Source organism: Ciona robusta, chromosome 2 (genome assembly GCF_009617815.1).
Source record: "Ciona robusta chromosome 2, ASM961781v2".
In the NCBI taxonomy this organism is placed as follows: domain Eukaryota; kingdom Metazoa; phylum Chordata; class Ascidiacea; order Phlebobranchia; family Cionidae; genus Ciona; species Ciona robusta.
In genome coordinates this window covers 4,320,802-4,345,979 of record NC_143236.1, presented here as the reverse complement: position 1 = coordinate 4,345,979, position 25,178 = coordinate 4,320,802, and the positions used below count along the sequence as shown (strand labels likewise).

At 36.9% G+C, this 25,178-nt stretch overlaps 1 protein-coding gene across 1 annotated transcript in view; it reads left to right on the top strand.

Annotated features, from left to right (window-relative positions):
- Nucleotides 1–705: 705 nt before the first annotated feature.
- Nucleotides 706–25,178, top strand: part of LOC149740334 (dynein beta chain, ciliary-like) — a 42,040-nt gene continuing 17,567 nt past the window's right edge. Inside the window, exons 1-53 of the mRNA XM_089871697.1 lie at nucleotides 706–1,611; nucleotides 2,239–2,433; nucleotides 2,836–3,009; nucleotides 3,332–3,612; nucleotides 4,021–4,194; nucleotides 4,588–4,703; nucleotides 4,925–5,136; nucleotides 5,472–5,714; nucleotides 6,069–6,236; nucleotides 6,485–6,601; nucleotides 6,972–7,082; nucleotides 7,221–7,363; nucleotides 7,463–7,531; nucleotides 7,815–7,941; nucleotides 8,023–8,169; nucleotides 8,321–8,432; nucleotides 8,627–8,733; nucleotides 8,880–9,017; nucleotides 9,150–9,285; nucleotides 9,494–9,636; nucleotides 9,909–10,069; nucleotides 10,234–10,435; nucleotides 10,717–10,832; nucleotides 10,904–11,030; nucleotides 11,184–11,315; nucleotides 11,482–11,597; nucleotides 11,708–11,807; nucleotides 11,952–12,032; nucleotides 12,100–12,235; nucleotides 12,386–12,597; nucleotides 12,740–12,910; nucleotides 13,056–13,217; nucleotides 13,382–13,536; nucleotides 13,676–13,802; nucleotides 13,956–14,108; nucleotides 14,289–14,453; nucleotides 14,800–14,927; nucleotides 15,005–15,238; nucleotides 15,557–15,818; nucleotides 16,262–16,419; nucleotides 16,481–16,619; nucleotides 16,802–16,973; nucleotides 17,205–17,320; nucleotides 17,802–18,012; nucleotides 18,563–18,690; nucleotides 18,946–19,094; nucleotides 19,398–19,548; nucleotides 20,016–20,147; nucleotides 20,497–20,670; nucleotides 21,051–21,255; nucleotides 21,550–21,715; nucleotides 22,164–22,266; nucleotides 22,595–22,691. Coding sequence (XP_089727823.1) covers nucleotides 1,552–1,611; nucleotides 2,239–2,433; nucleotides 2,836–3,009; nucleotides 3,332–3,612; nucleotides 4,021–4,194; nucleotides 4,588–4,703; nucleotides 4,925–5,136; nucleotides 5,472–5,714; nucleotides 6,069–6,236; nucleotides 6,485–6,601; nucleotides 6,972–7,082; nucleotides 7,221–7,363; nucleotides 7,463–7,531; nucleotides 7,815–7,941; nucleotides 8,023–8,169; nucleotides 8,321–8,432; nucleotides 8,627–8,733; nucleotides 8,880–9,017; nucleotides 9,150–9,285; nucleotides 9,494–9,636; nucleotides 9,909–10,069; nucleotides 10,234–10,435; nucleotides 10,717–10,832; nucleotides 10,904–11,030; nucleotides 11,184–11,315; nucleotides 11,482–11,597; nucleotides 11,708–11,807; nucleotides 11,952–12,032; nucleotides 12,100–12,235; nucleotides 12,386–12,597; nucleotides 12,740–12,910; nucleotides 13,056–13,217; nucleotides 13,382–13,536; nucleotides 13,676–13,802; nucleotides 13,956–14,108; nucleotides 14,289–14,453; nucleotides 14,800–14,927; nucleotides 15,005–15,238; nucleotides 15,557–15,818; nucleotides 16,262–16,419; nucleotides 16,481–16,619; nucleotides 16,802–16,973; nucleotides 17,205–17,320; nucleotides 17,802–18,012; nucleotides 18,563–18,690; nucleotides 18,946–19,094; nucleotides 19,398–19,548; nucleotides 20,016–20,147; nucleotides 20,497–20,670; nucleotides 21,051–21,255; nucleotides 21,550–21,715; nucleotides 22,164–22,266; nucleotides 22,595–22,691 — 8,014 coding nt within the window. The 5' untranslated portion in view covers nucleotides 706–1,551. The remainder of the gene's footprint in view (nucleotides 1,612–2,238; nucleotides 2,434–2,835; nucleotides 3,010–3,331; nucleotides 3,613–4,020; nucleotides 4,195–4,587; nucleotides 4,704–4,924; nucleotides 5,137–5,471; nucleotides 5,715–6,068; nucleotides 6,237–6,484; nucleotides 6,602–6,971; nucleotides 7,083–7,220; nucleotides 7,364–7,462; nucleotides 7,532–7,814; nucleotides 7,942–8,022; nucleotides 8,170–8,320; nucleotides 8,433–8,626; nucleotides 8,734–8,879; nucleotides 9,018–9,149; nucleotides 9,286–9,493; nucleotides 9,637–9,908; nucleotides 10,070–10,233; nucleotides 10,436–10,716; nucleotides 10,833–10,903; nucleotides 11,031–11,183; nucleotides 11,316–11,481; nucleotides 11,598–11,707; nucleotides 11,808–11,951; nucleotides 12,033–12,099; nucleotides 12,236–12,385; nucleotides 12,598–12,739; nucleotides 12,911–13,055; nucleotides 13,218–13,381; nucleotides 13,537–13,675; nucleotides 13,803–13,955; nucleotides 14,109–14,288; nucleotides 14,454–14,799; nucleotides 14,928–15,004; nucleotides 15,239–15,556; nucleotides 15,819–16,261; nucleotides 16,420–16,480; nucleotides 16,620–16,801; nucleotides 16,974–17,204; nucleotides 17,321–17,801; nucleotides 18,013–18,562; nucleotides 18,691–18,945; nucleotides 19,095–19,397; nucleotides 19,549–20,015; nucleotides 20,148–20,496; nucleotides 20,671–21,050; nucleotides 21,256–21,549; nucleotides 21,716–22,163; nucleotides 22,267–22,594; nucleotides 22,692–25,178) is intronic.

Below are 25,178 nucleotides of genomic sequence, written 5' to 3'. Positions count from 1 at the left end.
CAATGCGATGCTGTACCAACAGCACTTTTGTAATTTCAAGATTGCCACTCATCGTCCAAATTTCCTGTGCTGTTTTCCAATTGTGTGCTCACGCTCAGACAGTGTTCGATCGTAAAGTCTTGGGAGTGTTTGTAACAGAAAAGACGAGAAAATATGTTAAAGGTTTTCGAAGCCCATTGACAGGACAGGACTTGTTACTAAGCGTAGTGGGTTGTTGTTGCGAGATATCTAAATAAGCGTATATAAGTTCCTGTAAATTCCGTAGCGAGGTAGGATTTATATCAAAAAAGATTTAGAAACTTGTTAGTACATTTTTATTTCGAAATACTTTGGGCGAAGTATATCTTATTATCAGAATGATAGCCTGTATGATGATTGCGACACATGTGTGAAAGGAAACAGAACTTGTGAACATATTACCTTTACGCAGTATGAACTATTGTTCTTATTAATCTTAAACATAATTGTTTTCTACCGTTACTAAACTAGGACAGCTAATCTCATAATAACCAGCGCCCCTCGCCCGCAGGGTCTATTGTTGCAATCAAACAGAATGATTGCAGCGCCAAGCTGTTGCCATGGCAATTCCTGCCGACCCGGTCAGTGAGAGAGACGCTTTTTTAAAAGAGAGAATTTTTCGCCTTTGTTCAGTTTCCTATCAATAGCAGTTATGAATCGCCGAGTACTGTGTGTATAGGTTTAATATTTTCCAGACACGACTTGGTTAATGTAGTTGTCATGACAGAACTGTCGTTTTTTATTAATTTGGTATATACTGTTACAGTTCAGATTTTAAACTTTAGTTTGCATATGTTTTACGAGAAGCGTTTACTGTGGTATGAAGCTTCAGTTTGCTTTTGTATTGTTGAAATCCATGGGGCATGTCGTTATACGACAACTGCTGGTTTATTGCTACACGCTCTCCCACGTCGGTTCGGTGAACATTATTAGCTGTCTTTCACTCGTAGTAGATTATTAACGTAGTTGCCAGGGTGACCAAGGCAAGCCGTGTAAACTGTAATTCTGTTGGAATCCTCTTCTGTAGAGTTGTATGTGTCCGTTGCCTATTAGAAAGTGAATGAGATTGCAGGTTCAGATTATTTGTATCACAGCACGAAGTGTATGTGAGAGAAAGTACTGTACACTTTATAAGTGTATAGACAAGATAAGTGTGGAGAGTATGGTACGTAGTAGTGTAGAAGAAATTGTTGTGGTCAGCGAGTCACAGATGGCTGAGAAGTTTGTCCATTCATGTTCCTAGTATCAAGTAGTACTTAACCAGTCTTGACTTACCACTCGACCACACTGTTTACTGCTGTTAGACCACAGCTTGGCAGATACGGCGAGTAAACAGTTCGAGATAACGATTCAGAAAAACACTATCATCCAATGGAATCAGTTGTTTGAAATATGAATATAGAAAAAAATATTTATTTTAACTGCTTTAACCACGGACCCTGTTTTTTATTATAGTGTAGTATTGGATTTTTTTACTGTGGTTTAGAAGTTTGGTTACAACAGAATAAAGCTTGATAAAGTCCGTTGTTTAGCATGGCGAAAAGCAACGTTAAACTTCAATCGGAGGAATATGGTGGTATTAACGATGGGCAAGTAAGTGAACGTGTTTAATTAATTGTAAAGTGTTCCTCAATAGCTTTGAATTGATGTTGATTCAATATTAGTTTTGAGGCGTGGTGTTCTTTGTACGTGTTACTGTCATACTTCGTCGTTAGCAAACATTTGATTCAAACGGTATCGATGTTTTGAATGTATAACAAACCATTTCAAATTCAATGGTATACGTTTTCGTACAGCTTTATGTCCACGGTGGCGCCTATATTAAAACAGTTTCCTACGCATCATTTTACCGATATTTAGTAGGGTGGGGTAAGATGGGACACCTTTCATTCTACTTTCCGTCCTATTTAATGGTAAACAAAAAATTCAAAGAACTATTAAATTACTTTCTCATAGCTCTCATAAAAAATATTTAAATGTTGTGCGTTAAAGGTGTCCCATCTTACCCCACCTCAGTACTATATAAGAAAAAGGGTATAATAGATTTCTAATTTAACTATCCTATGTTTTTTTTGTTTTTTTACATTAATTCTTTTATTTTTCAAAATATTCTACGATAAAATTCCGCATATACAGCCCACAGCCCAGCGCACTCACGCGTATTCAACACAATTAACCACTTGAAAAGTAAGAGCTGATTAATCGATTGAATTATAACAGGACCAGTCAGACGAAGAGGGGCAAGAGATGTCCACGGACGACATCCGGTTGGAGTTCATCCAAGACTACGTGATGTCTGCTCTTAAAGTGAAGATGGATAAATGGAAAAAGGCGATGAGCACGGACGAGAATCGAAAACTCATCCAGCAGTTTCTTGACGAACCGTCGATTCTTTTGCTAATTTTTTCAGCGCCGGTAAGTTAATCGTATAACCTAACGTTCGTTATGTTGCTTGTTCGCGACTTGTATTAGTTGCGATAAAGCCAGTCGCTGATTTGAAGAGAAGACGCTACGATAAGATAATATCCCCAAGCTTGTACTATGTTCAACATATGTTTATTTTTCTCTTATTCTCTTTATGACATCAGCCTATAATTTACTATCTGGAAAAATAGTATATACACATGCAGTATAGCTTTGTAAACCGGTTGTTTTTCTGCGGTCTGTAGACCTATAGGTTGTAGCATATAACCTTCGAATATTTTCTGAAAGTATATAACGTCTATACTTGAAGTTGTTAAATAAATATAACATCTGGAAAAATCAAGTTAAGTCTTATAGACAGGTCTAAATGTTTAAAAATCATCTCATTTCCAGGTCGGGGGAGCAGTCGCTATCACACGAGAGTTCAAAGAGGCGATGAAACATAAATCGATTTACTTAATGAGACGGCGAGCAGTCCCAATAACAAGGGATAATTTCCGTAATGTGCTTGTTGCTGGGGACATGTCCTCAACTACATTTAGCCATCTGACTTCATTTGTACATGAGGTAACTTTTTAAACGTAACTGCTGACTTTATAAGAGGGTAGAGGAAGATGAGACACATTTTCATTCTATTTTCTCGTCCCATTTGTTAGTAAGCAAAGAACATTCAAAGAATTATAAAACCATATTCCAACGACGCACATAGATCGTTGTTAATTGTGTAAAACACGATCAGGATATTTTATATGAACATTCAATACTTTAAAACAAATATTATCGTTAATGACTGTCATTTTATTTGAGATTTTTATTTTCCTTTTATTGTTTAATATCCCTTATTGTTAAAAAAAAAAGTTTCTAGTATAAAAATATTTTAAACTTCCAGATTGCATTCTCGTTGCTTGGCAACAAGCGCAACCACGTCACGTGGCCAGGTGTAGTCTCGGACGACATTGGTCGTCACGTGAATGCCCTCATCGGAAAAGTAGACGTTTCTGAGGGTTTAGTGTCCGGGAAGACAGTCCTCCCAATGCCTGTGGAATCGCGGCAGATGATGGAAACGGAAGAAGAGGAAGAGGAAGTAGATCCGGAGGTTGGAGGACGAAGTAGCTCCGCTTCGCATAGCAGGCCGACGTCCAGCGTGAGCGAGAACGCAACTTACAATAAGTAGGTCTAATGTGTGTTATAGTAGGGTGGGGGAAGATGGGACAACTTTATATTCAATTTTCCACTTGGTAGTAAACAAAGAACATTTAAAGAATTATAAAACCATATTCTCAAGACTCTCATATAGACCGTTGTTAATTGTTTAAAACATGATCTCGATGTTTGGATATTATGTGCTAAAGGTGTCCCGTCTACCCCTACCCTATAATTTATATGATTTTTTAATAAACACTACATACGGCAGAGCCTAAACACTTATGCCTACATGCAGTCATTATTTCTTCGTTGACACAGGGTCTACTTCAATATTTGTTTTTATATACGTGATGACATATCGTAATTTAGCATACGCGATGCCAATTAACATTTGTTTAATAATGCAATACTTTGCTTTTCAACTGTCTGTAGGTTATACAGCAGTCATCGGCCGTTGATCCACGCAATAGAGTCGACCGTGATCGAATGGGCGCATCAAGTACAGGGCGTTGTGCAACATGACTCGTCAGAAGCTTTACTTGCTGGCAAGAATCCATGGCCGAGCGAGGAAGTCAAGTTTTGGAAAGTCAAAGCAGGAAACCTTCAGTGAGTTGTATGGTTTGGTTTGTATAAAACCATAAATTATTTTTTTTTTTAATATGAAGATAAAGACCGCGTATTTGAGACGAACGAATCAACAGTCGTCATAAAATTGTATCTGGGAAAGTTTCGTGTAAAAACATGGCTGATGTATACACCATATTTACAAGGATATCATATAGTAGGGTGGGGAAGACGGGACACGTTTGGCACTTAGAATCCAAATATCCTGATGGTTTTTAAACAATTAACAATGGTCTGTGGGAGTCGTGAGGATACGATTTTATAATTCTTTGAATGTTCTTTGTTTAATACCAAATGGGAAAAAAATCTAGAATAAAAAAGGGTCCATCTTCCCCCACACTACTATACATCTTTTGCTGTTTTCCCCGCTTGTAGGTTTATAAGCGACCAACTGGGAAATCCTAAGATTGCAAAGATGGCGCGACTCTTACAGACTTCTGGAAGCAGCTACTGGCCAACACTCAAGAAAATATTTGAAGACGTTAGTAGATGTAAGTGTAAACTCTTTGAAATATCAGCATTGTTACTGGGTTCGCCTTTTATCCACAGATATCATTGGATTTTTTTGACGTCATTAAAAATCGAGTTTTCCAGTGGAATAAGTTAATGTGTTTTGTATACCCTAAAAACCTACAGGGAAAACAAACGAGCTCTAATTGCATTCAAGCAACAATATACATTTAAATATAAACATTCTTCGTTTCGACTTCAGCATTAGCGGAGGCGCGCGACATCACTACTCACTTGCAAGCATTAAAAGGTCTAGTTGAAAACATGGAGCAAGGCAATTTCCCGGACGTAAAACCGCTGTTGTCCGCCAGCATGCACGTCATCGAGCTAATTTGGAAACATTCCCGATATTACTGCATTGCACCGCGTGTCATTGTTCTACTGCAGGAGATAAGCAACATGCTTATTGATCAGGTTAATAACTGAAAGTACTAAGAGTGAAGGTGAAAATGTAGAAACAGGCGACGTCAGCGCCCGTTGTATTAACGACAGTTTAACGGTCATACAGCATATTGTGCATTGTACTTACTTTTCGTGTTTTTATGTATATTTTTTCCCAGAATTATAACGGGATATTGTATAAATTAAATGGGATAATGGGATTACCTGTTTATCAATGAATGGTTTAACTCCTAGCGCCTTAACGACTGTTGGTTTACTGATAATTTCGCTACCGAAGAGACCAAATAAAGTTTACACGTTTTCTAGGCTTGCTTTTATTACGTTTTCTAGTTTGTTACGTTTTCTAGGCTCGCACGTACATTGCTGCTGACGAGATCTTTAAAGGAGAGATAGAAGATTCTCACGACCGAATCGTTGTTGCCATTGACGTCTTCAAGCACTTTCGATCGGTTTATGAACGTTCAAAACGACGCATTTATGAAAACGCGAAATCTCAACGCAACGGCGGAGTGGAAAAAACCTGGGACTTCCCTACTACAATGGCCTTTGCGAGAGCGGACGTCTTTCTTGCACGACTAAAGGACATAAAAGTAAATGGATTACTGAAGCTAAAAAAAACAATGAATAAATGTAACTTACTTTATCCTTGCGTTCCTGGAAAAGGACGCTGTTATAACACGGGTGTCCTGTTTCATACACCTGGTGCCAGCTTATGAGCTAACCAAGTATGTTGCTTTGTGGTTAATTTTTTTTTGTGTGTGTGTGGCTGATAATTAGATAATCCATTAATGACCACTGTGTTGGAGCAATTACCGTTAAGTGTCTTGCCCAAAGACACATACACCCATAATGAAAGCAGTGGCGTGCCTTGAACCCATTACCTCTGGTTGATAGGCAGGTGCGCAAACCAATGTATTAAAATTTTCATAACCTAAATCTTACAGAACTTGTTTGACACCTGTCTCGAAATGACGAAACTTGAAAAGCTTGAGTTTGGAGGAATGAAAGGGAGAGGTTTGAGTGAACAAGTCGTTTCACTTCATCAGGAATTTTCTGAACACTGGAAAGTTTTCACTGAGTCAACATATGACAGCTTGGACCAGACCAATGAAGTAAATACCCATTTGTTTATTTTTTTTCTCTAGTTGCTCGTATTACTTGTTTTTCGTATGGTATATATAAATCAAAGGTTTTTTAGCAGGCTGCATAAAACTATGCCTGAATTCCAATAAAAATACTCTTTTGTTTTTTTTACATGCTGTGCCCAAACTGGTATACAACTTTTTTTTTGTAATTACCATTATTTTTTACTTTAATGGTTAATTTGGTAAGAAATGTCCTAATTAAAATATCTTTGAAGGAATTTTTCACGGACTACACAGAATTCCTTCGCAAAGTGGAAGAACTTGACTACAGAGTTTCAACAATTATTCTTCAAGCTTTTAATGATTGCTCAGGAATTGAAGGAATGTTTAAGGTGAATTACCAACCTTAAATGTATTTTTTAGGCCCAGCTATAAACATTAATTGTTATCCATTTACAATATGATATCATAGATAATGAGCCAACTAGCGACTATGCTTATTTTCTTCCAATAAGATAAATATGTTTTTAACTGTAAGCATGTTTCAACAAGTGTTGTTTTGTCACAATATCCTGTCTTTTCGTTAAAAATATATCTAAATCTTCCCTACCGTAATCGAAGAGACAATTAAAAGTTACTGTTATTATTCTGTCCAACATGCTCTACAGTGGCACGCCTCACCCATATTAAACCTCATCTATACAGAACAGAATACGCTGTCCAATTTATTAAACAAGCATTCATCACCCAACTTTATTTCAGTTACTGGCAATTCTTGGCCCCTTACGTAGTCGGCCAATCATACGAGCTGAAACAGGTCACATGTTTGTTACTCTGTTGGACGAGTTTGACAAAGAACTTGACAGATCAAAGGTTTGCATTCAAAATATTATTTATCAAATAGTCAAGCAAAAGTACTAAGAATGTCAAATTCATATATAAATGTTTTTTAAAGCCAAAAAATATTATTAAAAAAAATTATAAAACTTCAAGATTTATCCATTTTCTCAGATATTGTTTGATTCCTACATCAAAAATGATGATTCTGATCACAGTAAAAACATGCCGCCTGTTTCCGGTGCAATACAGAGAGTATCACAACTCAGAAGACGGATTGAGGGTCCGAAAGAACAATTCAGATTTTTTAAACATCCGTGAGTACCTTTAAACAATTACTTATTTTCTTAAAAATATTATGTTGTACACTTATAAACCAGGAAAATACAGAGGGTTTAAATACTTTTATTTTTTAGAATACTTCAATCAGATGAGTCACAAAGAGTCTTTGCAAAATACGATGAAATGATTAAACTTCTTAAATCGTAAGTTTATTCTTCTTCTTAGTTTTTTTAATAGTTTTTTTTTTTATTAAATGTTAATTGGGCTTGCAGTCCCTCTTTGCAAACATGTATATACCAACATTAGCTTTGAAACTAAATACCTTGAAACAAAATGGGTCTCATACGATTACAACTCCTATTTTTCTATATTCGATCATATTTTTGATTTATTTTTAATTCTGATGTTAAGATGTTGGTGTATTATACCTTCCTAATGTTTAACTTGTTTTTTTTGACCAAATGGTTTAATGAGTATTAATATTAGGTATGAGGACGGCACATACAATAAATGGCAATCAATTGCTGACGACATTTGCAACTTTAACCTGGATCAACCCCTCATTGAAAGGGACAGGCACACTAACCTTGTATCTGTTAACTTCAGTCCTCAGGTAAGGTCCCATAAGAACAATATTACAATAGCCAAGATATTATGTTTTAATTTTATTCTGTAAATAACATTTAAACTCTAGCTGGCATCTGTTCTAAGAGAAGTAAAGTACTTGAGTTCGTTGGGTGTTGATTCAATTCCCGCCAATGCTGCTGCTATATATGAGAAGAATGAAACTTTGTGGAAATTTCATGCAAACTTGGAAATTACATCCGTTCTTTACAACAAGGTTTGCTGTTTTTGCAACACTTTACAAATGTGTATACTGCTCAAAAATTAGGAATTAGGCAAAGTACTGCAAATTTTAAAATATAGCCAATTATATCATTTGCATTATTTGATTTAAACAGTAGTCTTACCTATTAAAATATTTGTAATAGATCCGTGACACAGTGCTGGAGGTTGAGTATCCTCTCATAGCTGAACAACTGGATCAGATAGATGATCTTCTTAAGGATGCTGAGGATGGTACCAGGACTTGGAGTGGAGAAGGTAAAAATTGATTAACATTTTCTGATCTTAACCAGAACAAACATGTTGAACAACACATGAAAGTAGTCTTAACTAGAACAAACATCTTGAACACACCAAATTTAATTCGGTATTCTAAGTATAAAAATGCAATTGTTTAATGAGCCCTAATTTGGTATGATTACTGCTGTTTTTTAAATTATATTATTTAACAGAAACATGGGACTACATAAGAACTTGTCGAAACAAAGTAACAGACCTCGAGTCTCGGGTTCAGAGAGCAAAAGATAATGTTAATATGATTCACAACATTATGGATAAAGTAAAGAATCTGCAATTTAGCATTTTAAATTAAGTTTATCTAAAATTTAAATGTGTTACTATTTATATTCTGTACTGTATTGATACCTTTTGTATTTATGAATTGTTAAGTTTTTTTGTAATAATTTTAATGTTTATTTTTTTCAGTGGAGTGAAATTCCTTTATACACGAGGAAAGAGGACAAGAAAAACGTCCTTCTTATGCTGGATGAGAGAGAAGAGAGACTAAGCAAGAGATACGTTTCAATTCATGAGGATGCACAAGAGATACACAAGCTTATCAAGGTACACAGTTTGTGGTACTTGCATGTAAACAAACATCTATGCTCAGATTAACTTAAAATGTGGCAGAGTCTATTATAATGTGGCAGAGATACTGTATATTTAAAGTTTATTTTACCTTTTTTGTCTTTGTAGGAAAATATTACTCACTTTCAAGCTGATTCATCATCTGTGAGTTGGCAACGTTATTTAGAATATGTAGATGGTGCAATAGTTGATGGTCTTGCTAGTGCCATCCAGTGCTCACTCAGATATCTTGTTCAAAACACAGGTTAAACATTTATTTTAAATGTCTAATGATCTGTGTTGCTAAAATACACTAGTTATTCATTTTTATTTTCACCATTCATGTTTTTCAACCTATTTTTACCTACAAATGCCAAAATTATTTTTGTTTGTAAACTATGTGCTAAGAATGTGTTTTTATATTTCTTTTACTTTGATGTATAATTTAACTGGTTTGATTTTCCTTCCAACAGACAACAGTCTTCGACCTCCCCCTTTGCTTGAATGCAAGCTCCTCCTCAATACTCCGGATGTTGTTTTTCTACCTCCTCTTGATTATGAGATGACAGATGGATTTTATGATCTTGTGGAAAGTATCATCACCGAAATTTATGGGGTGAGATTTATTTAAAATTCACAATTTTTCTGCTTACTTTTTTAATGCAGTGAATAGGAATATAAGTATTTCTGAAATAATTTAGATGCAGTATCTGTTTCTGATGATTTGTTTGGTAGCCCCACTGTAAAAAGGCAAACTTTTAATAAAAATTAAAACACAAACTTACTGAAAGCTGTGGTGTATACTGTAACATGGCATTGGCACCGTGAACACCAGTTTTTGAACTTTCAGTTCTTAATTTAACTTCTTTCTTTTTTAAATTATGACAGTTGAGTACATTGGTTGAGAGAGTGGCATCTCACCTTGACTTTCCTCATTATGTGGAAGACATGGAGCAGATGTTAGATCTCGCTAACATGAGAAGTGAGATCATGGATCGAACACAGGGAGTTACTGAAAGTGCAGTGGAATTCAAGGCAACTTTTGACAAGTAAATATTAATACCTATGTCATAGAATTTTTTTTAGTGATACTTATTTATGTTGTCAGAACCAATTTAAAAAGTGACTCTTTCTTTTTCTTTTTTCCAATCTCCATTACAACCCCTTTTTCTCCACTGATATTTTATATTACTTTGCTCTTTTTATATTTCAGGTATGCCTATCTTTGGGTTGATGATCGCAAAGAATTCATGCGTCAATTCCTCCTTTATGATCATGTTCTCACCACGGAGGAAATAGAAGAACATGCGGAACATGGAGTCCCTGAATCTCCCCCAACTCTTGATCAGTTCCGCATGCAGATCGATTCTTATGAAGCCTTGTTTGATGAGGTTTCAAAATTAACAGAGTACAAGGTAATGAGCTGATGATATATATGTGCTATAACAGGAACTGTTTTAAAAATTTTGCCTAAATGTGCATTAAAAATAAAAGTTTCTTTATACAGTAACATTTTTTTTAAATGCTTACATAGAAACTGGAGAGTTTTTATGGTTACCTATATTATAATGACCACAATATCTAAAACCACGTAAGGCTGGTTTCTGCTATTTTTGAGTGTTGGGGTTTTTTGTTTAAAATGTTGTACCATTTGTCAAAACTGTAAAATTATTCATACTTCAAATTTATTCCATAGGTATTTTCATCTTGGTTCCGTGTTGATATTCGTCCTTTCCAACAAGCTCTGTTGAACATTATAAAAAGATGGAGTTACATGTTTAAGGATTATCTAATGACACATGTGATTGAAAGGTAAAATGAACTGGCCAGCTAATTAAATGCACTTTTAGCAAAACATTTAGTTACACTTTAATATTTTGTAGTTTGCAAGAACTGGAAGACTTCATTGAAACAACTGACAATGGTTTACAACTTGAAGTGAAGGAAGGAGATTATGATGCTTTGGTCAAAGTAATGGCCAATCTGGTGGCAGTAAGGGAGCGGCAACAGGTACTTACATTTACATTGACTGGGTAGTATTATTGTTTTGTCTTGATGTTCATGCCTTGGATTTATTGACAAGTTAAACTTTAGTTTAAGTAAGGCTTAGAAACCATAGCTTACTTGTGAGTGTGAGATTTAAATAATGTCACTTCCTGATAGGCAACAGATGGGATGTTTGAGCCTCTAAAATCTACAATTGACCTCCTGCTAACGTATGATCAAGAATTGCCAGAAGAAAGTCATGCCCAACTTGAAGCGCTCCCTGAAAAATGGGAATCTACAAAGAAACAGGTTGGTTCAAAACATTGTGCAACAATTCTTGTGTAATTATAGCTAAAGTGTACTAATTTTTACAGTTGTGTTTATTAATATATTTTAACAATATTTTTTAGAACAGTATTTTTGAATTTATTTCTATAGATAATTTTGGTTTGTTTAAACATTATTCTGATAACAGGCCACCACTATCCGCCACAATGTTAGTCCTCTACAAGCAAATGAAGTCACCGTGATCAGAAAACGTTGTGTTGCGTTTGACGTCAAACAACATGAGTTCAGAGAAGCGTTTAGAAAGTATGTTAAAACCTATGAACTAAATGTAGTAATTAGTTATTCTATTGAGTAAGTAATATTAACAAATTTTATTTCATTGAGTAAGTAATATTAACAAATTTTGCTTTAAGACGTGCACCTTTTCTGTATACTTCTGAACAACCTTACGTTACATTGGATCAAATGGAAAGGGAGACTTGTAAAATGGAATTGGAAATGTTGGAAATTAAGGTTAGTGTAAAAAATTTCATTAGAAAATATTAAACAGACACCTAATAAACATTTTTATAAAACTCACTTATATAACTGAATATTTTATATAACTGACTGTTTATCTTCCCTTGCACAGTTTAACTATTATTTTATTATTTGCAGACATCTGCTGAACTATTTGAGGTAAATCTCCCCGAATTCAAGCAACTGAAGGCTTGCCGTCGTGACTTGCGCAATCTCAAGGTAAAATGCGCCTGGACATAGTATTGACTCTTACTCTGTAAAAAATCTACTATGGTATTTATTACAGTCTCTATGGGACATGATCATACTTGTACGAACAAGTCTAGATGATTGGACACTAACATGTTGGAGGAAAATCAATGTTGATGACATGGATATGGAGTTGAGACGATTCCTGAAAGAGATAAGAACCCTGGACAAAGGTAAATGAACGCAAAACCTTGCCAATGACTTATTCTGTGGTAGTATTTAAAAAGTGTATACTATGACACAAGAAAAGGATATAGCTAGCAATGGTTTGCAATTGCACAAAAAAGGCCGAGTGACTCTAAAACTGAAAACTTTGTTACTAGAGTCCCGCGCTTGGGATGCATTCAGTGGGCTTGACTCCATGGTGAAGAACATGATCACATCATTGCGAGCTGTGGTTGAGCTACAGAGTCCAGCAATTCGCGACAGACATTGGCAGCAACTTATGACAGCAACTGGTGTCAGGTTTGAAATGGGAGATGACACAACATTGGCAGATTTACTAGCTCTTCAGCTCCACCGTGTGGAAGATGAGGTGGGCATGATAAGTTTTAGTTGTGCTTTAAACTTTTTTATTGACACTTTAATGATAAGTGCACAAAGGTCCAAAATGGTTTTGCCAACATACCTTAGAAATAGACAATAAGCAAACATTTATTTAAATATCTGCACTACAGGTTAAGAACATTGTTGACAAAGCAAAGAAGGAAATGGGAATTGAAAAAGTTCTTCAAGAAATGAGAGTTACATGGTCCACTGTAGAGTTTGAATATGAGCGACATCATGCAACTGGTACTGCAATTTTAGTCTCTAATGAAGAACTCATTGAAACATTGGAAGATAACCAGGTGATGGATGGGTTAATCAATATTTGTGTTGTAATTCATCATATCTGTTTAAAAAAATGTATTTTTCATCCTATGTGTATGCTGCTGTGTTCTTATTTGTTTCAGGCAAAGAACTGAACAAATATGTTGTGTTATTTCATTCCAGGTTCAGCTGCAAAACATGTTAACGTCCAAGTTTGTTGAATACTTCCGTGAGGAGGTGAGCGATTGGCAGAAGAAGTTGGTGACAGCAGATACCGTCATCCAAGCTTGGTTGGAGGTCCAAAGGACCTGGTCCCATCTTGAGAGCATCTTTATTGGGTCAGAGGTAAATAAACACATGTTTTGTTCTATGCCAGTTAAGTTCTATTCTATGAATATTAAGTTGCAGTTAAACTGAATTGTTTGTTAAAGCTTTTCATATAAATTGGCATAACGTTATTTTACTATATTTTACTTCTACATATTTTACTGAAAACATTCTCTCATCAGGATATTCGTTCCCAACTTCCAGAGGACACAGTGAGGTTTGCTTCAATTGATGAAGACTTCAAAGAGTTAATGGAAGAGTCGGAGAGATTGAGTAATGTCATTGAATCAACAAATCGACCTGGTCTTTTTGATAAGCTAGAAGGATTGCTTGAAAGGTAAACTTTGTTTGCAATTGGTGCAAATGGATCTTGATTAACCTATGTGTTTAAATTTGTAAATTTTGGATGAACTTCTTTTCTTGATGAACACCATCTACATCAACATCCCTATAATTAATAATCGTGTGTAATTAAGGTTGTCAGTTTGTGAGAAATCTCTGGCTGAATATTTGGAAAAGAAACGTCTGATGTTTCCAAGATTCTACTTCGTATCCTCTGCCGATCTGCTTGACATTTTGTCAAAAGGCACACAACCAACCAAGGTTAGTTTACGTTTATTGTATATATACGATTGGATTTCTGAGGCCAAACTTCTGAAACGATTCTGGAACGACGTTCTGGTGATCTGGTTAAAATCGAACCACAATAATAGACCTTTATTAACTTGTTTTGATACAGTACATTTCGATACATAGGTTACACGGCATTTGCGTAAACTGTTTGACAACATAAACGACCTCAAATTCAAATTGGACGAAGATGGTGAACCAACCAAAACAGCTTTGGGGATGTACAGCAAGGAAGAGGAGTATGTCGATTTTGATGAACCATGTGAACTGGTTGGCCAGGTTGGTTTGTGATGTGCTTGGGAGGTTGCTTCGAATTTCTTTGAGTGTGTAAATGGAAAGACATATTTTCAAATAGCACAATACCTGTGAAATAATAGAAATTAACTACTTCCAGAAAAACGCCGGAGTAAATAAACCTATTGCTCGCCGCTTGTTTAACATGGAACTTATTTATTTTAGGTTGAGGTTTGGTTAAACAGATTGAAAGACACACAACGAAGCACTGTTCGTCACCAAATTCAGGAATCAGTTGTCGCTTATGAAGAGAAGGCTCGTGATCAGTGGTTGTTTGACTACCCTGCGCAAGTTGCGTTAGCTGGCTCGCAAATTTGGTGGACCACTGAGGTAATACATGGAATATTGTTTTGGTTATACTTATACGTTAAGAACTTTCTGGTATTCAGGCAAAATTACACACACTAGCTATAGTAAATATAGTAGGGTGGGGAAATATGGGACACCCTTTCATTCTATTTTTTCGTCCCGTTTGGTAGTAAACAAAGAACATTCAAAGCTTATAAAATCATGTTCTTTCGGCTCCTATAGACCGTTGGTAATTGTTTAAAACACGATCAGAATACTTAAATATTATGTGCGAAAGGTGTCCTATTTTACCCCACAAAACTATCTGTTTTTCATAAATTGGAATTTATACGTTTAAATATTAAAACTTGTATTTAATTTCACTTAGGTTGGAATAGCCTTTGAGAAACTTGAAGAAGGGTTTGAGAATGCGATGAAAGATTACAACAAGAAGCAAGTGACACAACTCAACACACTCATATCCCATCTTCTGGGAGATCTCAACCCCCTTGATAGGTATCAATTATTAATAACCGCTGTATCAATTACGTGATTATTTCGTAAACTTGAATACACTGTTCAAATTTCTATAGGCAAAATATCATGACTATTTGCACTATTGATGTTCATAATCGTGACGTCGTTGGCAAGCTTATCACGGAAAAGGTGACGTCATCACAAGCATTTACGTGGCTCTCTCAGCTACGTCATCGATGGGACGAAGACTTGCGACATTGCTTTGCAAACATATGTAACGCACAATTTCTGTATCAATACGAATACCTCGGGAATACGTCACGACTTGTTATAACTCCTCTAACAGACAGGTAGGCTATATAGTACTGTGGGGGAAGATGGGACACATTTAGCACATATTATCCAAACATCCCGATCGTGTTTAAACAAATGACAGTGGTCTGTGGGACTCGGGAGGGGACGGTTTCTTAATTCTTTGAATGTTCTCTGTTTACTACCAAATGTGACGAGAAAATAGAATGAAAAGGTGTTCCATCTTCCCCTACCCTACTACACCTTTGACGGTGGTTTAATTTAGTTGTATACCATATTTATTCCTTGTCCAACATCAAAAATTTGTAACTTCCTCAAAGCTTCTTTGTGTAGATAGCTAAAATTCGTATTTTCAGGTGTTACATAACATTAACTCAGTCGCTCAACCTTACTATGAGTGGTGCGCCTGCTGGTCCTGCTGGAACCGGGAAAACCGAGACCACGAAGGATCTTGGACGGGCACTCGGCATTCTCGTATTCGTGTTCAACTGTTCCGAGCAAATGGATTACAAGTCGATTGGAAATATCTACAAAGGATTGTCTCAGACTGGAGCATGGGGTTGTTTCGATGAGTTTAACAGAATTGCAATCGAAGTATTATCAGTAGTGGCTGTGCAGGTGCGTTGTGGAAGTGGAATTATATCTTACATTATTATAAAAACGTTGTGGTACAGGGAGCATCGCCTAATATTTCGCAACCCTACATTACGTCAGCATACGTGACAAAATATCCAGGCCATTAAATGACCGCCCATCGGAAAACCGATAATGGTCTGCCCAGAGGCGTTTCTCGTGCCAAGAACTTAAACGCCGCTTGTCACTAATTGCAGCCAGAGGGCGCGCAGTGTTGCGAAATACTATGCAGTGTTCCCACAGCTATGATGTAAGTTCGTGAGACGCAGATTTTGGGGCGATAACATATTAATGGTTTAAACGAAAAATTAAGAAGATTATGTTCTTGTATTCTATTAAATGATACCATAGTATACCAATTCACATGCTACATAAACAAACTGAAAATATCAACTCGCTTTTAATTCTCTTAATTATATTTTGTATAGGTAAAGATGATCCAAGATGCCTTGAAAGCTAAAAAGGATCGCTTTATGTTCTTGGGTGATGACATCAAGTTATGTCCGAGTGTTGGGATATTTATCACCATGAACCCTGGCTATGCTGGAAGGACCGAACTTCCTGAAAACCTCAAAGCGTTGTTTAGGTAAGCAGTTACAAAGGGTTGGGTTTTTAAGCTTCGGATAAATTTATATAATTTTTTACAGGCCGTGCGCAATGGTGGTGCCTGACATTGCCATGATATGCGAGAACATGCTTGTAGCTGAAGGGTTTACAGAAGCTAGGCTACTGGCACGAAAGTTTATTACATTGTATGATCTGTGCAAAGAACTTTGCTCAAAACAAGTGAGATATTCAATTGACCTTAAAATAGTATAATCTGAAGCAAACTATTATGTAAACGAAAATCCATCGTGAGTTAAAAAAGGTTCATTTTTATACGACCGACAACATTTTTCTGTTTACTTGCCTATATATTGATCAAATACATTTGTATATTACAAACAATTCAAAATCATTTTACCCAGTATCACTATGACTGGGGATTGCGAGCGGTGAAAAGTGTATTGGTTGTTGCCGGTGCCCTACGCAGAGCGGACAAACAACGCCCAGAAGAGCAAGTCCTGATGCGAGCACTTCGGGATTTTAACCTCCCAAAGATCGTTACTGAAGATGTTCCTATTTTTATGGGACTTATAAGTGAGTGCTTTAGTCATTGGCTAAAATAATTTATTTTTAATTTTTGTTAGTACAAGCTATGGGTAAATGTGAGTAAAGTAGCTAAGTTTACATATGAGATAGAATCAGCTATATATGTTAGGAAATCTGTTTGTAAAGAGCTTATAAGGAGTTGTAATCGTGAGGAACGACTTGAAATATTGATAAAATAATAATTTCTAAAATTTTAATTTTAACCTAATGTCCCCGCAGCTGACCTCTTCCCTTTGTTAAACGTTCCTCGAATTCGAGATGAGGCGTTCGAAAAACGAATAAAACAAACAGTTGCCCGTTTAAAGCTGCAACCGGAGGAAAACTTTATTCTTAAGGTTTGTCTGAACTCGAGTCTAAACTCGGTTTTGATATATAATAGGTTAAGAAAACATGGTCCATATATTAAATGTATCGCCCAATTTTGTAGTAAACAACAAAATATACCAAATTTATATAACCGAATCCTTAGCACTCTAAAAGAGCGTTTTAAATCGTTGAAAACAGGATTAGGAAATATGGGACATTAAGTAGTATCGGTATTCATTTCACGCAACATTATACTATGTGGAACGCTTGTTCTATCATAATAAAGAAACCATATTCTACGTATGCCTTGCTGCATATTTCTTTTTGAAATTGCGCTGGCCAAAAAATACAAAACATGATTGAATCTCAAAATGTGCAGTTCAAAGCGCCTTAACCAAATGATGAAATGTGATACAGTTACATTCTTCCATTTACAACTCGAATTAATTTTTCGTTCAAAAATTCTTCTACACTATCAGTCGTCCACTTGTGATACTGAGTCTCTTTTAGGTCGTCCAATTAGAAGAGCTTCTTGCCGTACGTCACTCCGTGTTCGTCATCGGCAATGCCGGAGCCGGGAAGTCTCAGATATTGAAGACGTTGCACGAAACGCATAAGGGAGCTGGGAAGAAAGCCGTTTGGAACGACCTTAACCCAAAAGCGTTAACTACGGACGAGTTGTTTGGTTTCATTCACCCTGCTACTCGGGAATGGAAGGACGGTAGGTGGCGGTGCGGAGCAGTCGTCTTTAAAACTTTCTGATAAATGCCATACAAATACTTGATCTATAAAATTCCCGAGGTATGGAAAGTACAGACACAAACACAAGTAATCTCACCAGTTACAGAAACATTTATTACATTATATGGTAGGGAGAAGAAAGATGAGACACCTCTTCATTCTATTTTCTCGTCCCATTTGGTAGTAAGGAAAAAACATTCAAACAAATTATAAAACCATATCATCACAACTCACATAGACCGTTGGTAATTGTTTAAAACACGTTCAGGATATTTGGATAATACGTGCCAAAAGTGTCCCATCTTTCCCCCACCCTACTATATAGAAACGTAGCTAACATGTAACTGTATAGTCATTTGAACACATAAGCCAACCTTTACCAAAATCCTTGGTCAAATCGCGCGACTCGTCGTAGTAAACCTCACAAATATAGAATATAGAACATATATTTAACTTGGCAGGTTTATATATAAAGAACATATATTTAATATATATGTTTATAAATAAAGAACATATATTTAACTTGGCAGGTTTATTCTCAAGTACGATGCGCGACCAATCAAACATATCGCACAACGATCCCAAATGGATAGTACTGGATGGTGACATAGATCCGATGTGGATCGAATCCCTTAACACAGTGATGGACGATAACAGGGTAATGATGTCAAGTTTAAACACTTTGTTATTAACAAATATTGCGTTGCATATATTTCTGTTTCGTGGTCGCTTCTCAGCAGCCTATAGAAATTTAAAGAATAAATTGAAAAATGCAACATTTCCCATTGATTTTTTTTGTATTTTGTTAAACATTATTAAAATAAGTGAGATACCTTTTTTAATTTTAAAAACGTCACGGTAAGAATCGCGAAATAGTGAAATGAATATTTAATTCTACAATTTTCGTCCTCAGATGTTGACACTGGCAAGCAATGAACGCATACCTCTCACAAACTCAATGAGGTTGCTTTTTGAAATCTATCATCTACGTTCAGCAACACCTGCTACTGTATCTCGTGCCGGAATCCTCTATGTTAACCCACAAGATCTTGGCTGGAATCCGTACGTGCCTTATTGTTATAATTATAATGCAGTGTAGCGCTCATGTTTAAGACCTAGTTCGTATAGTACTGTGAGATAAGATGGATATCGTTAGCACCTAAATCCCACATTTCCTAATCGTTTTTTAAAAAATTAACAACGCTGTTTTGAAGTCAGGGAGATACGGTTATATATTTCTGTAAATATTACTTAATATACCAAATCGAACAAGGAAAGAGATGAAAACACCACACCCTTCACTATATAACGTGCTCTCAGAACAAGAATTAGTAAAGGCGTTGATAACTCGGCGTATTCTTTTAGGCCTGTAACAAGTTGGATCGACACACGCAGTATCCAATCCGAACGTGCCAACTTGACCATTCTGTTCGATAAATACGTGCCAACCTGCCTGGAAGCAATGAGGAGCCAATTTAAAACGATAACTCCTGTTCCAGATAACACAATGATACAGGTATGGGTCATTTCATTTATAAATGCGGCAAGATTTTATCATTTCATTTATCGTCTTGTTTCGTTATGCTTTACATTTCCCCATCATAACGCATATAGTGAGCCAGTATGAAGAAATGTTTGTCTCATATTTCCAAATACCTACCATAGAGTTAAAGTTAATGACGCAATAATTATAGTAGGTTGGGGAAAGATGGGACACCTTTAACACATATAATAACCGAATATCCTGATCGTGTTTAAAACATTTAACAACGGTCTATGGGAGTCGTAAGAATACGGTTATATAACTCTTTGGGTGCTCTTTGTTACTGCCAAATGAGACAAGAAAACAGAATAAAAAGGTGTCCCATCTATCCCACCCTATTATATCTACACTTCGTTCGAGTTGACTCACAGCCTGACCGAATTAAGTCTCTAAGTGTAAGATTTTAAGTTTTTAAATGATGTTGCGTACTTTTCACTCAGATGCTGTGTTACTTGCTCGAGTGCCTTATAACTCCCGAGGCCGTTCCGGCCGATTCCCCTCGTGAATTATATGAACTCTACTTCGTCTTTGCTGCAGTATGGGCCTTCGGTGGAGCGACGATGCAGGACCAGGTACAGTACTTATCTTTGGAGCCTATTTTACCGTAAAAGGTGCGTCGTATTTTTGCCATTTTTTAATGAATGGATGTAACTTTTCAATCCGCGAGCGGCGGAGCAACGACAGGGGCTATAACACGGACCCGTTTTTTTACACCTATGTTTGTTTAGGTTCTACCACACATGTTTTTAGATGTTCCACAACTTTTTACATGTTTCCTCGTTTTTAAAAAAAAATGATTTACCTAGAATGCTTGTTAGAGCACGTTGTACAAAACTTTGGCATACACATGTTTAATCTACTTAATGATACTAGAAAGCCCAAATGAGCTTTAAACCGAACTGACCAAGTTATGGCATACAGTTAACAGACCACAGAGTAGAATTCAGCCGCTGGTGGGTCAAGGAATTCAAGCACATCAAGTTCCCATCCTCTGGCACCGTGTTTGACTTCTGCATTGACGCATCGACCAGAAAATTTGTCCCGTGGAGCGAACGGGTCGCAAAATTCGAAATGGACCCGGACGTCCCAATTCAGGTTCGTTTATTTTATTAACTACCCGCTGCGCTAACGTAATTGCAATGCAATGAACCGTATTGCCGGTTAGTACAGTTCCCGCGGACGAAACGTTTGTTCTATTGATTTAACGAGAGAATCAAAGATTGATTGCGTCGGTTTTGTTTTATTTTAAAGGTAGTAGTTAATAAACGTAATTAAACATTAGTTACTTATACGCAGAGTTGATTTTTTAATCAAAGTCGCCTTATGTGTCTACAATTTTAAATTTAACTAGTTTAGGGAAAAAGTTTCATTGTTACGTTTACAATATATGCGAAGCCTCACTCGACTTGTATAAATGACATTGCGCAGTTTTCAGTTGCATAATATATGATTTCATTCTTTCCCACCTATTACAGTCTATTCTTGTCCACACAATGGAAACAACTCGGATCCGATATTTCGTTGATCTTCTTATTGAACGAGGCCGACCAGTGATGTTGGTTGGGAACGCGGGATGCGGGAAGAGTCTCCTCGTATCGGACACACTTCGGAGGTTGACGGATAATCACATCGTGGCCAGCGTACCGTTTAACTATTACACAACTCCCGCTATGCTGCAACGTGAGTTCACTGTTAAATAACCGCTGTATTGTTTACTTTTACAAGTTGTGTTGGATTAATAACAAACGAGTCTGTGGAACTACTTTTACGTAACCCATTTAACAAAAATTATTAGTGAAACGTAGATTTTAAACCTAACATACAATAATCTCAGTATTAAGTTGAAACAAATGGGATTAGCATTTTGTTTGCTGTTACCATTTTAGAAAATGTAACATTATGGTTGTCGAATTTACCCACAATCACACTAACACTAAAATTTGCTTTTTTATGTAAACTATGGTTATTCTATAGGTTTGCTTGAAAAACATCTTGAGAAGAAAGCTGGAAGAAATTACGGTCCCGTCGGCAATAAGAAGCTTATCTACTTCCTCGACGACGTAAACATGCCTGAAGTAGATACATACGGAACCGTTGGCCCACACACGCTAATCCGGCAGCACATAGACTATGGCCACTGGTAAGCGATTTAGGTTGATTAATTTTGCATTAGATTACTGATACCTCTGTTTAGAGGACCACGTTTGGGCGTGAGTCCGAAATAGGCAGCTAGTTGATATTTATTTGTTTGACCAGCGGCTTTGCTGATATCGAAAGTTAATAGTAAAAATAATTCTTCGTGTTTGCATCTTGTAATTAAATTCTATGAAAATATGTTACACATATGGTTGCTACATTTTTGTTTCTGTTGACTTGTATTCAAATAAAGTGCAATACCATAACGCTTGTACAATATTTGCATAGAACATAAATAAACGCGTTGGTAAAATAAACGATACAATATTTTGGTTAATGTACCAATTGGCCAAACCATATGTTCATTGATTATACGAACAGAACTAAACTCGGCGTTTAAATTTGATAACATAAATTAAATGTCAGATGTAATTTGGTATTCCTGTCTACAGGTACGACCGCAACAAACTTGCATTGAAGGATATACATAGTACTCAGTATGTGGCTTGTATGAACCCAACCGCTGGTAGTTTTACCATCAATCCTCGACTACAGGTTCGTATCCTTATGTTGTAAGGTAGTAGGTGCCGAGTATGATCAGGTATTTAGTATAGTAGAGTGCGGGAAGATGGGACACCGTAAGCACATAATGTTGAAATATTCTAATCGTGTTTTAAGCAATTAACAATGGTCTATGGGAGTCGTGAGGATATGGTTTGGAAAAGTCTTTGTATGTTCTTTGTTTACTACCAATTAGGACGAGAAAACGGAATGGAAGGTGTCCCATCTTCCCCATCATACTATATATTAATTTTTACAATCAAGCGAGTAAAAATTATAAGCTTTGCTTGTTTTTTAATCAAACATTTTCATTTTTCTCTAGAGACACTTCTGCGTGTTTGCCGTCAACTTTCCGTCGACTGAGGCGTTAGAGAGCATCTACAGCAGCATACTGGGGTGGCATTTCTCTGGTGGTTCAGGTAAGACCTATAACACTAAACGTTTGTAGCAATTTGTCAGTTTTGGAAATGAAATTGCTTTTTTTGTCATAGAAAGTTTATGTCACAAAACGAATAGGTTAATAAGGAAAAAAACAAGTTTCGAGAGAAAACACTAGAGTTAAGCGTGAAAGAGGTGTTTTGCGAAGATAGTGTACAAATATCAAGCGTGTCAAAAGCATTTCAAAGCGTGTCAAACGCGTGTTAGAGTACGTGGTAATTTAGGTATTGGGTCTTAAAAAATTCGCTTTGCTGATGAAGGCACACGTGTTTTTTCTTCGCGCAAAATTTATTACCAAATCTCGAAATCATTTTCTTCGGACGGTACAATACTCGCTTGCGTCTTTCAACACCCAAACCAACGAAGCATTGCAAACAAACCACGTTCTAGAAGAAATTAGGTTTGTTTGGAACTGGAACTTAGACGTGGAAGAAAAAACTGAAGGAATAAATACTTGTGTAAAAATGCTGTTAGAAAAATCGATATTATAGCAACCGTACCTGGGACAAATATGCTTCTTGGTATGGAACTGTATTAACAGTTTTTGCTGTTGTTATTATTATTGCTATTGTTGTTGCTGTTATTGTTGTAAATGTTGTTATTGTACATGCGAGGACGGTAATGCGCATTAGGGTTCACTGGATGGTTTTGAAATTGTCCATTTTTACGATAAAAACTGTTGTATCTGTAAGGTCTCTGATTGCCTATCATATGGGCTTGTTGGTTCATCCAACCATTTGGTGGAAAATGCTTTTCTTGAGAGAATCGCTTTCGGTGGCCCCTGGTTTGTGGACTAGGAGTCCGTCTTCTTTTAGGCGGGGATGGATAGTCATTTACGGGTCCAGCACCTGGCGTTTTAAGCAAACCACCATTGATAAGTTGTGAACAGTCGTTCTCCATTACTTCAGGAGAGCGTAACGCTTCATTTTGACCACTGTCTTCATTTCCCAGTATCTTAATCTGCTCCCTTGACATTCTTCTAGTATTTACCCGATTGCTTGTTGAGGTAACCGTTCGAGGATCTTCCGTTTTACCGTAGGGAGTCGATTTTTTCAAACCCTTCAAGTACGCATTCATAACACGTTTATCTGCTGGTGAAGGCACTTTAGGAGAAACAAGTTCATCCGAACTTGATTTGTCATCACTTGGTTGTTTCGTACAAGATCCGTCACTTTTCTGCTGTTCCGTACTGTTTCTGTTTTCTTTGAGTTCTTTTGTTAAATCGTCTTCCACCTGAATACTTGCACGATGGAACATCCACTTACCTTGCTTCCTTACATAAGAAAGCACCCTTCTATCAAATTCAATGACACGTTCCACACTTTGTGCTCGCAACATGGTTACAAGTTTTATCAGATGACCTGTATAGCGAGTGAGAAGTTCCTTTATTACACGATAAGACCCTTTGCATGAGCCAATGCAATCCTTGAGTAGGGCCAAGTGTCCTCGAATGTATGTCAGAGCACTTGTAGGTTTCACATCAAAGCCAAGGTACACTGACATAGAAAGGTTACGAACTCTGCTCTGTAGGCCATTAAGTACAAGACCAAGGTCACTTTCAGTAGGGGGTCGACTTGTCTCTGCAGAGCTAACAGATCTTCCGGCTGCACGTTTTGCTGACTTTTCCGCCTCCGCGCCGCTGAACCTGCGTTTAGACTTTGTATTGGTGTCTGAACCTTCACTCGATTTTGATCTCACTTTCTTTTGCGGTGGTGTCGTTTCTTCGTTTAAATCTTCAGGACCTACCTCAGATGTCGTAATAAACAAAGCAGGTTCACCATTCTCTGTCGAACTTTCATTGCCATTTGTAGTTTTCGAACTCCCAGTTGTTTGTGTTGCTGCTGTCGTCTGATCGATTTTAGTTTGCGTTGCTAGGGACAACGAACATGCTGGTCTGGTTTGAGTTTCAACGGTTGCAGAAGAAACTCCTGAGGTTTGAATTGCGAAAGAAGTTGATTGAGCTTTTCCAGTCTGGGTTGTTCTCGTCGTAGTAACCACACCGGTCGTTTGTACTGCACTAGTCATCATTGTTGGCTTTGGCTTCAGCCTCTCAATTTTTTGCTGAACTCGCCTAGTTTGGGTTGTAGTATCTGCAGTAACAACACTTGCAGTTTGTACTGAAGTCGACATCGTTCTTGGCTTTGGCTTCTCAATTTGCTGTTTAGGCGCCAAACAAACAGACTGGTAAGCTCTCCTGAATGCGTCTGCGGTAATAGTGACGATTCCACCTGTTTGTACAGGGCTCTTGTCCTTCATTTCAGGTTGAATTAACAAGTACGTACTTTCCGACAAGCGAAGTATAATATCAGCCATAGTTTGCGAACTACCTTCCATATCTTCAAGTGGCTGACAACCCTACCTCCTTATGACAACCCTACTTTCACGATTTTCTTTTGGCAAGTGTAAGCATGCTTGTGTACACTCGCTATTTAAGTGCAGCCATGCCGTCGCCCTTTTTCTCACGCCGC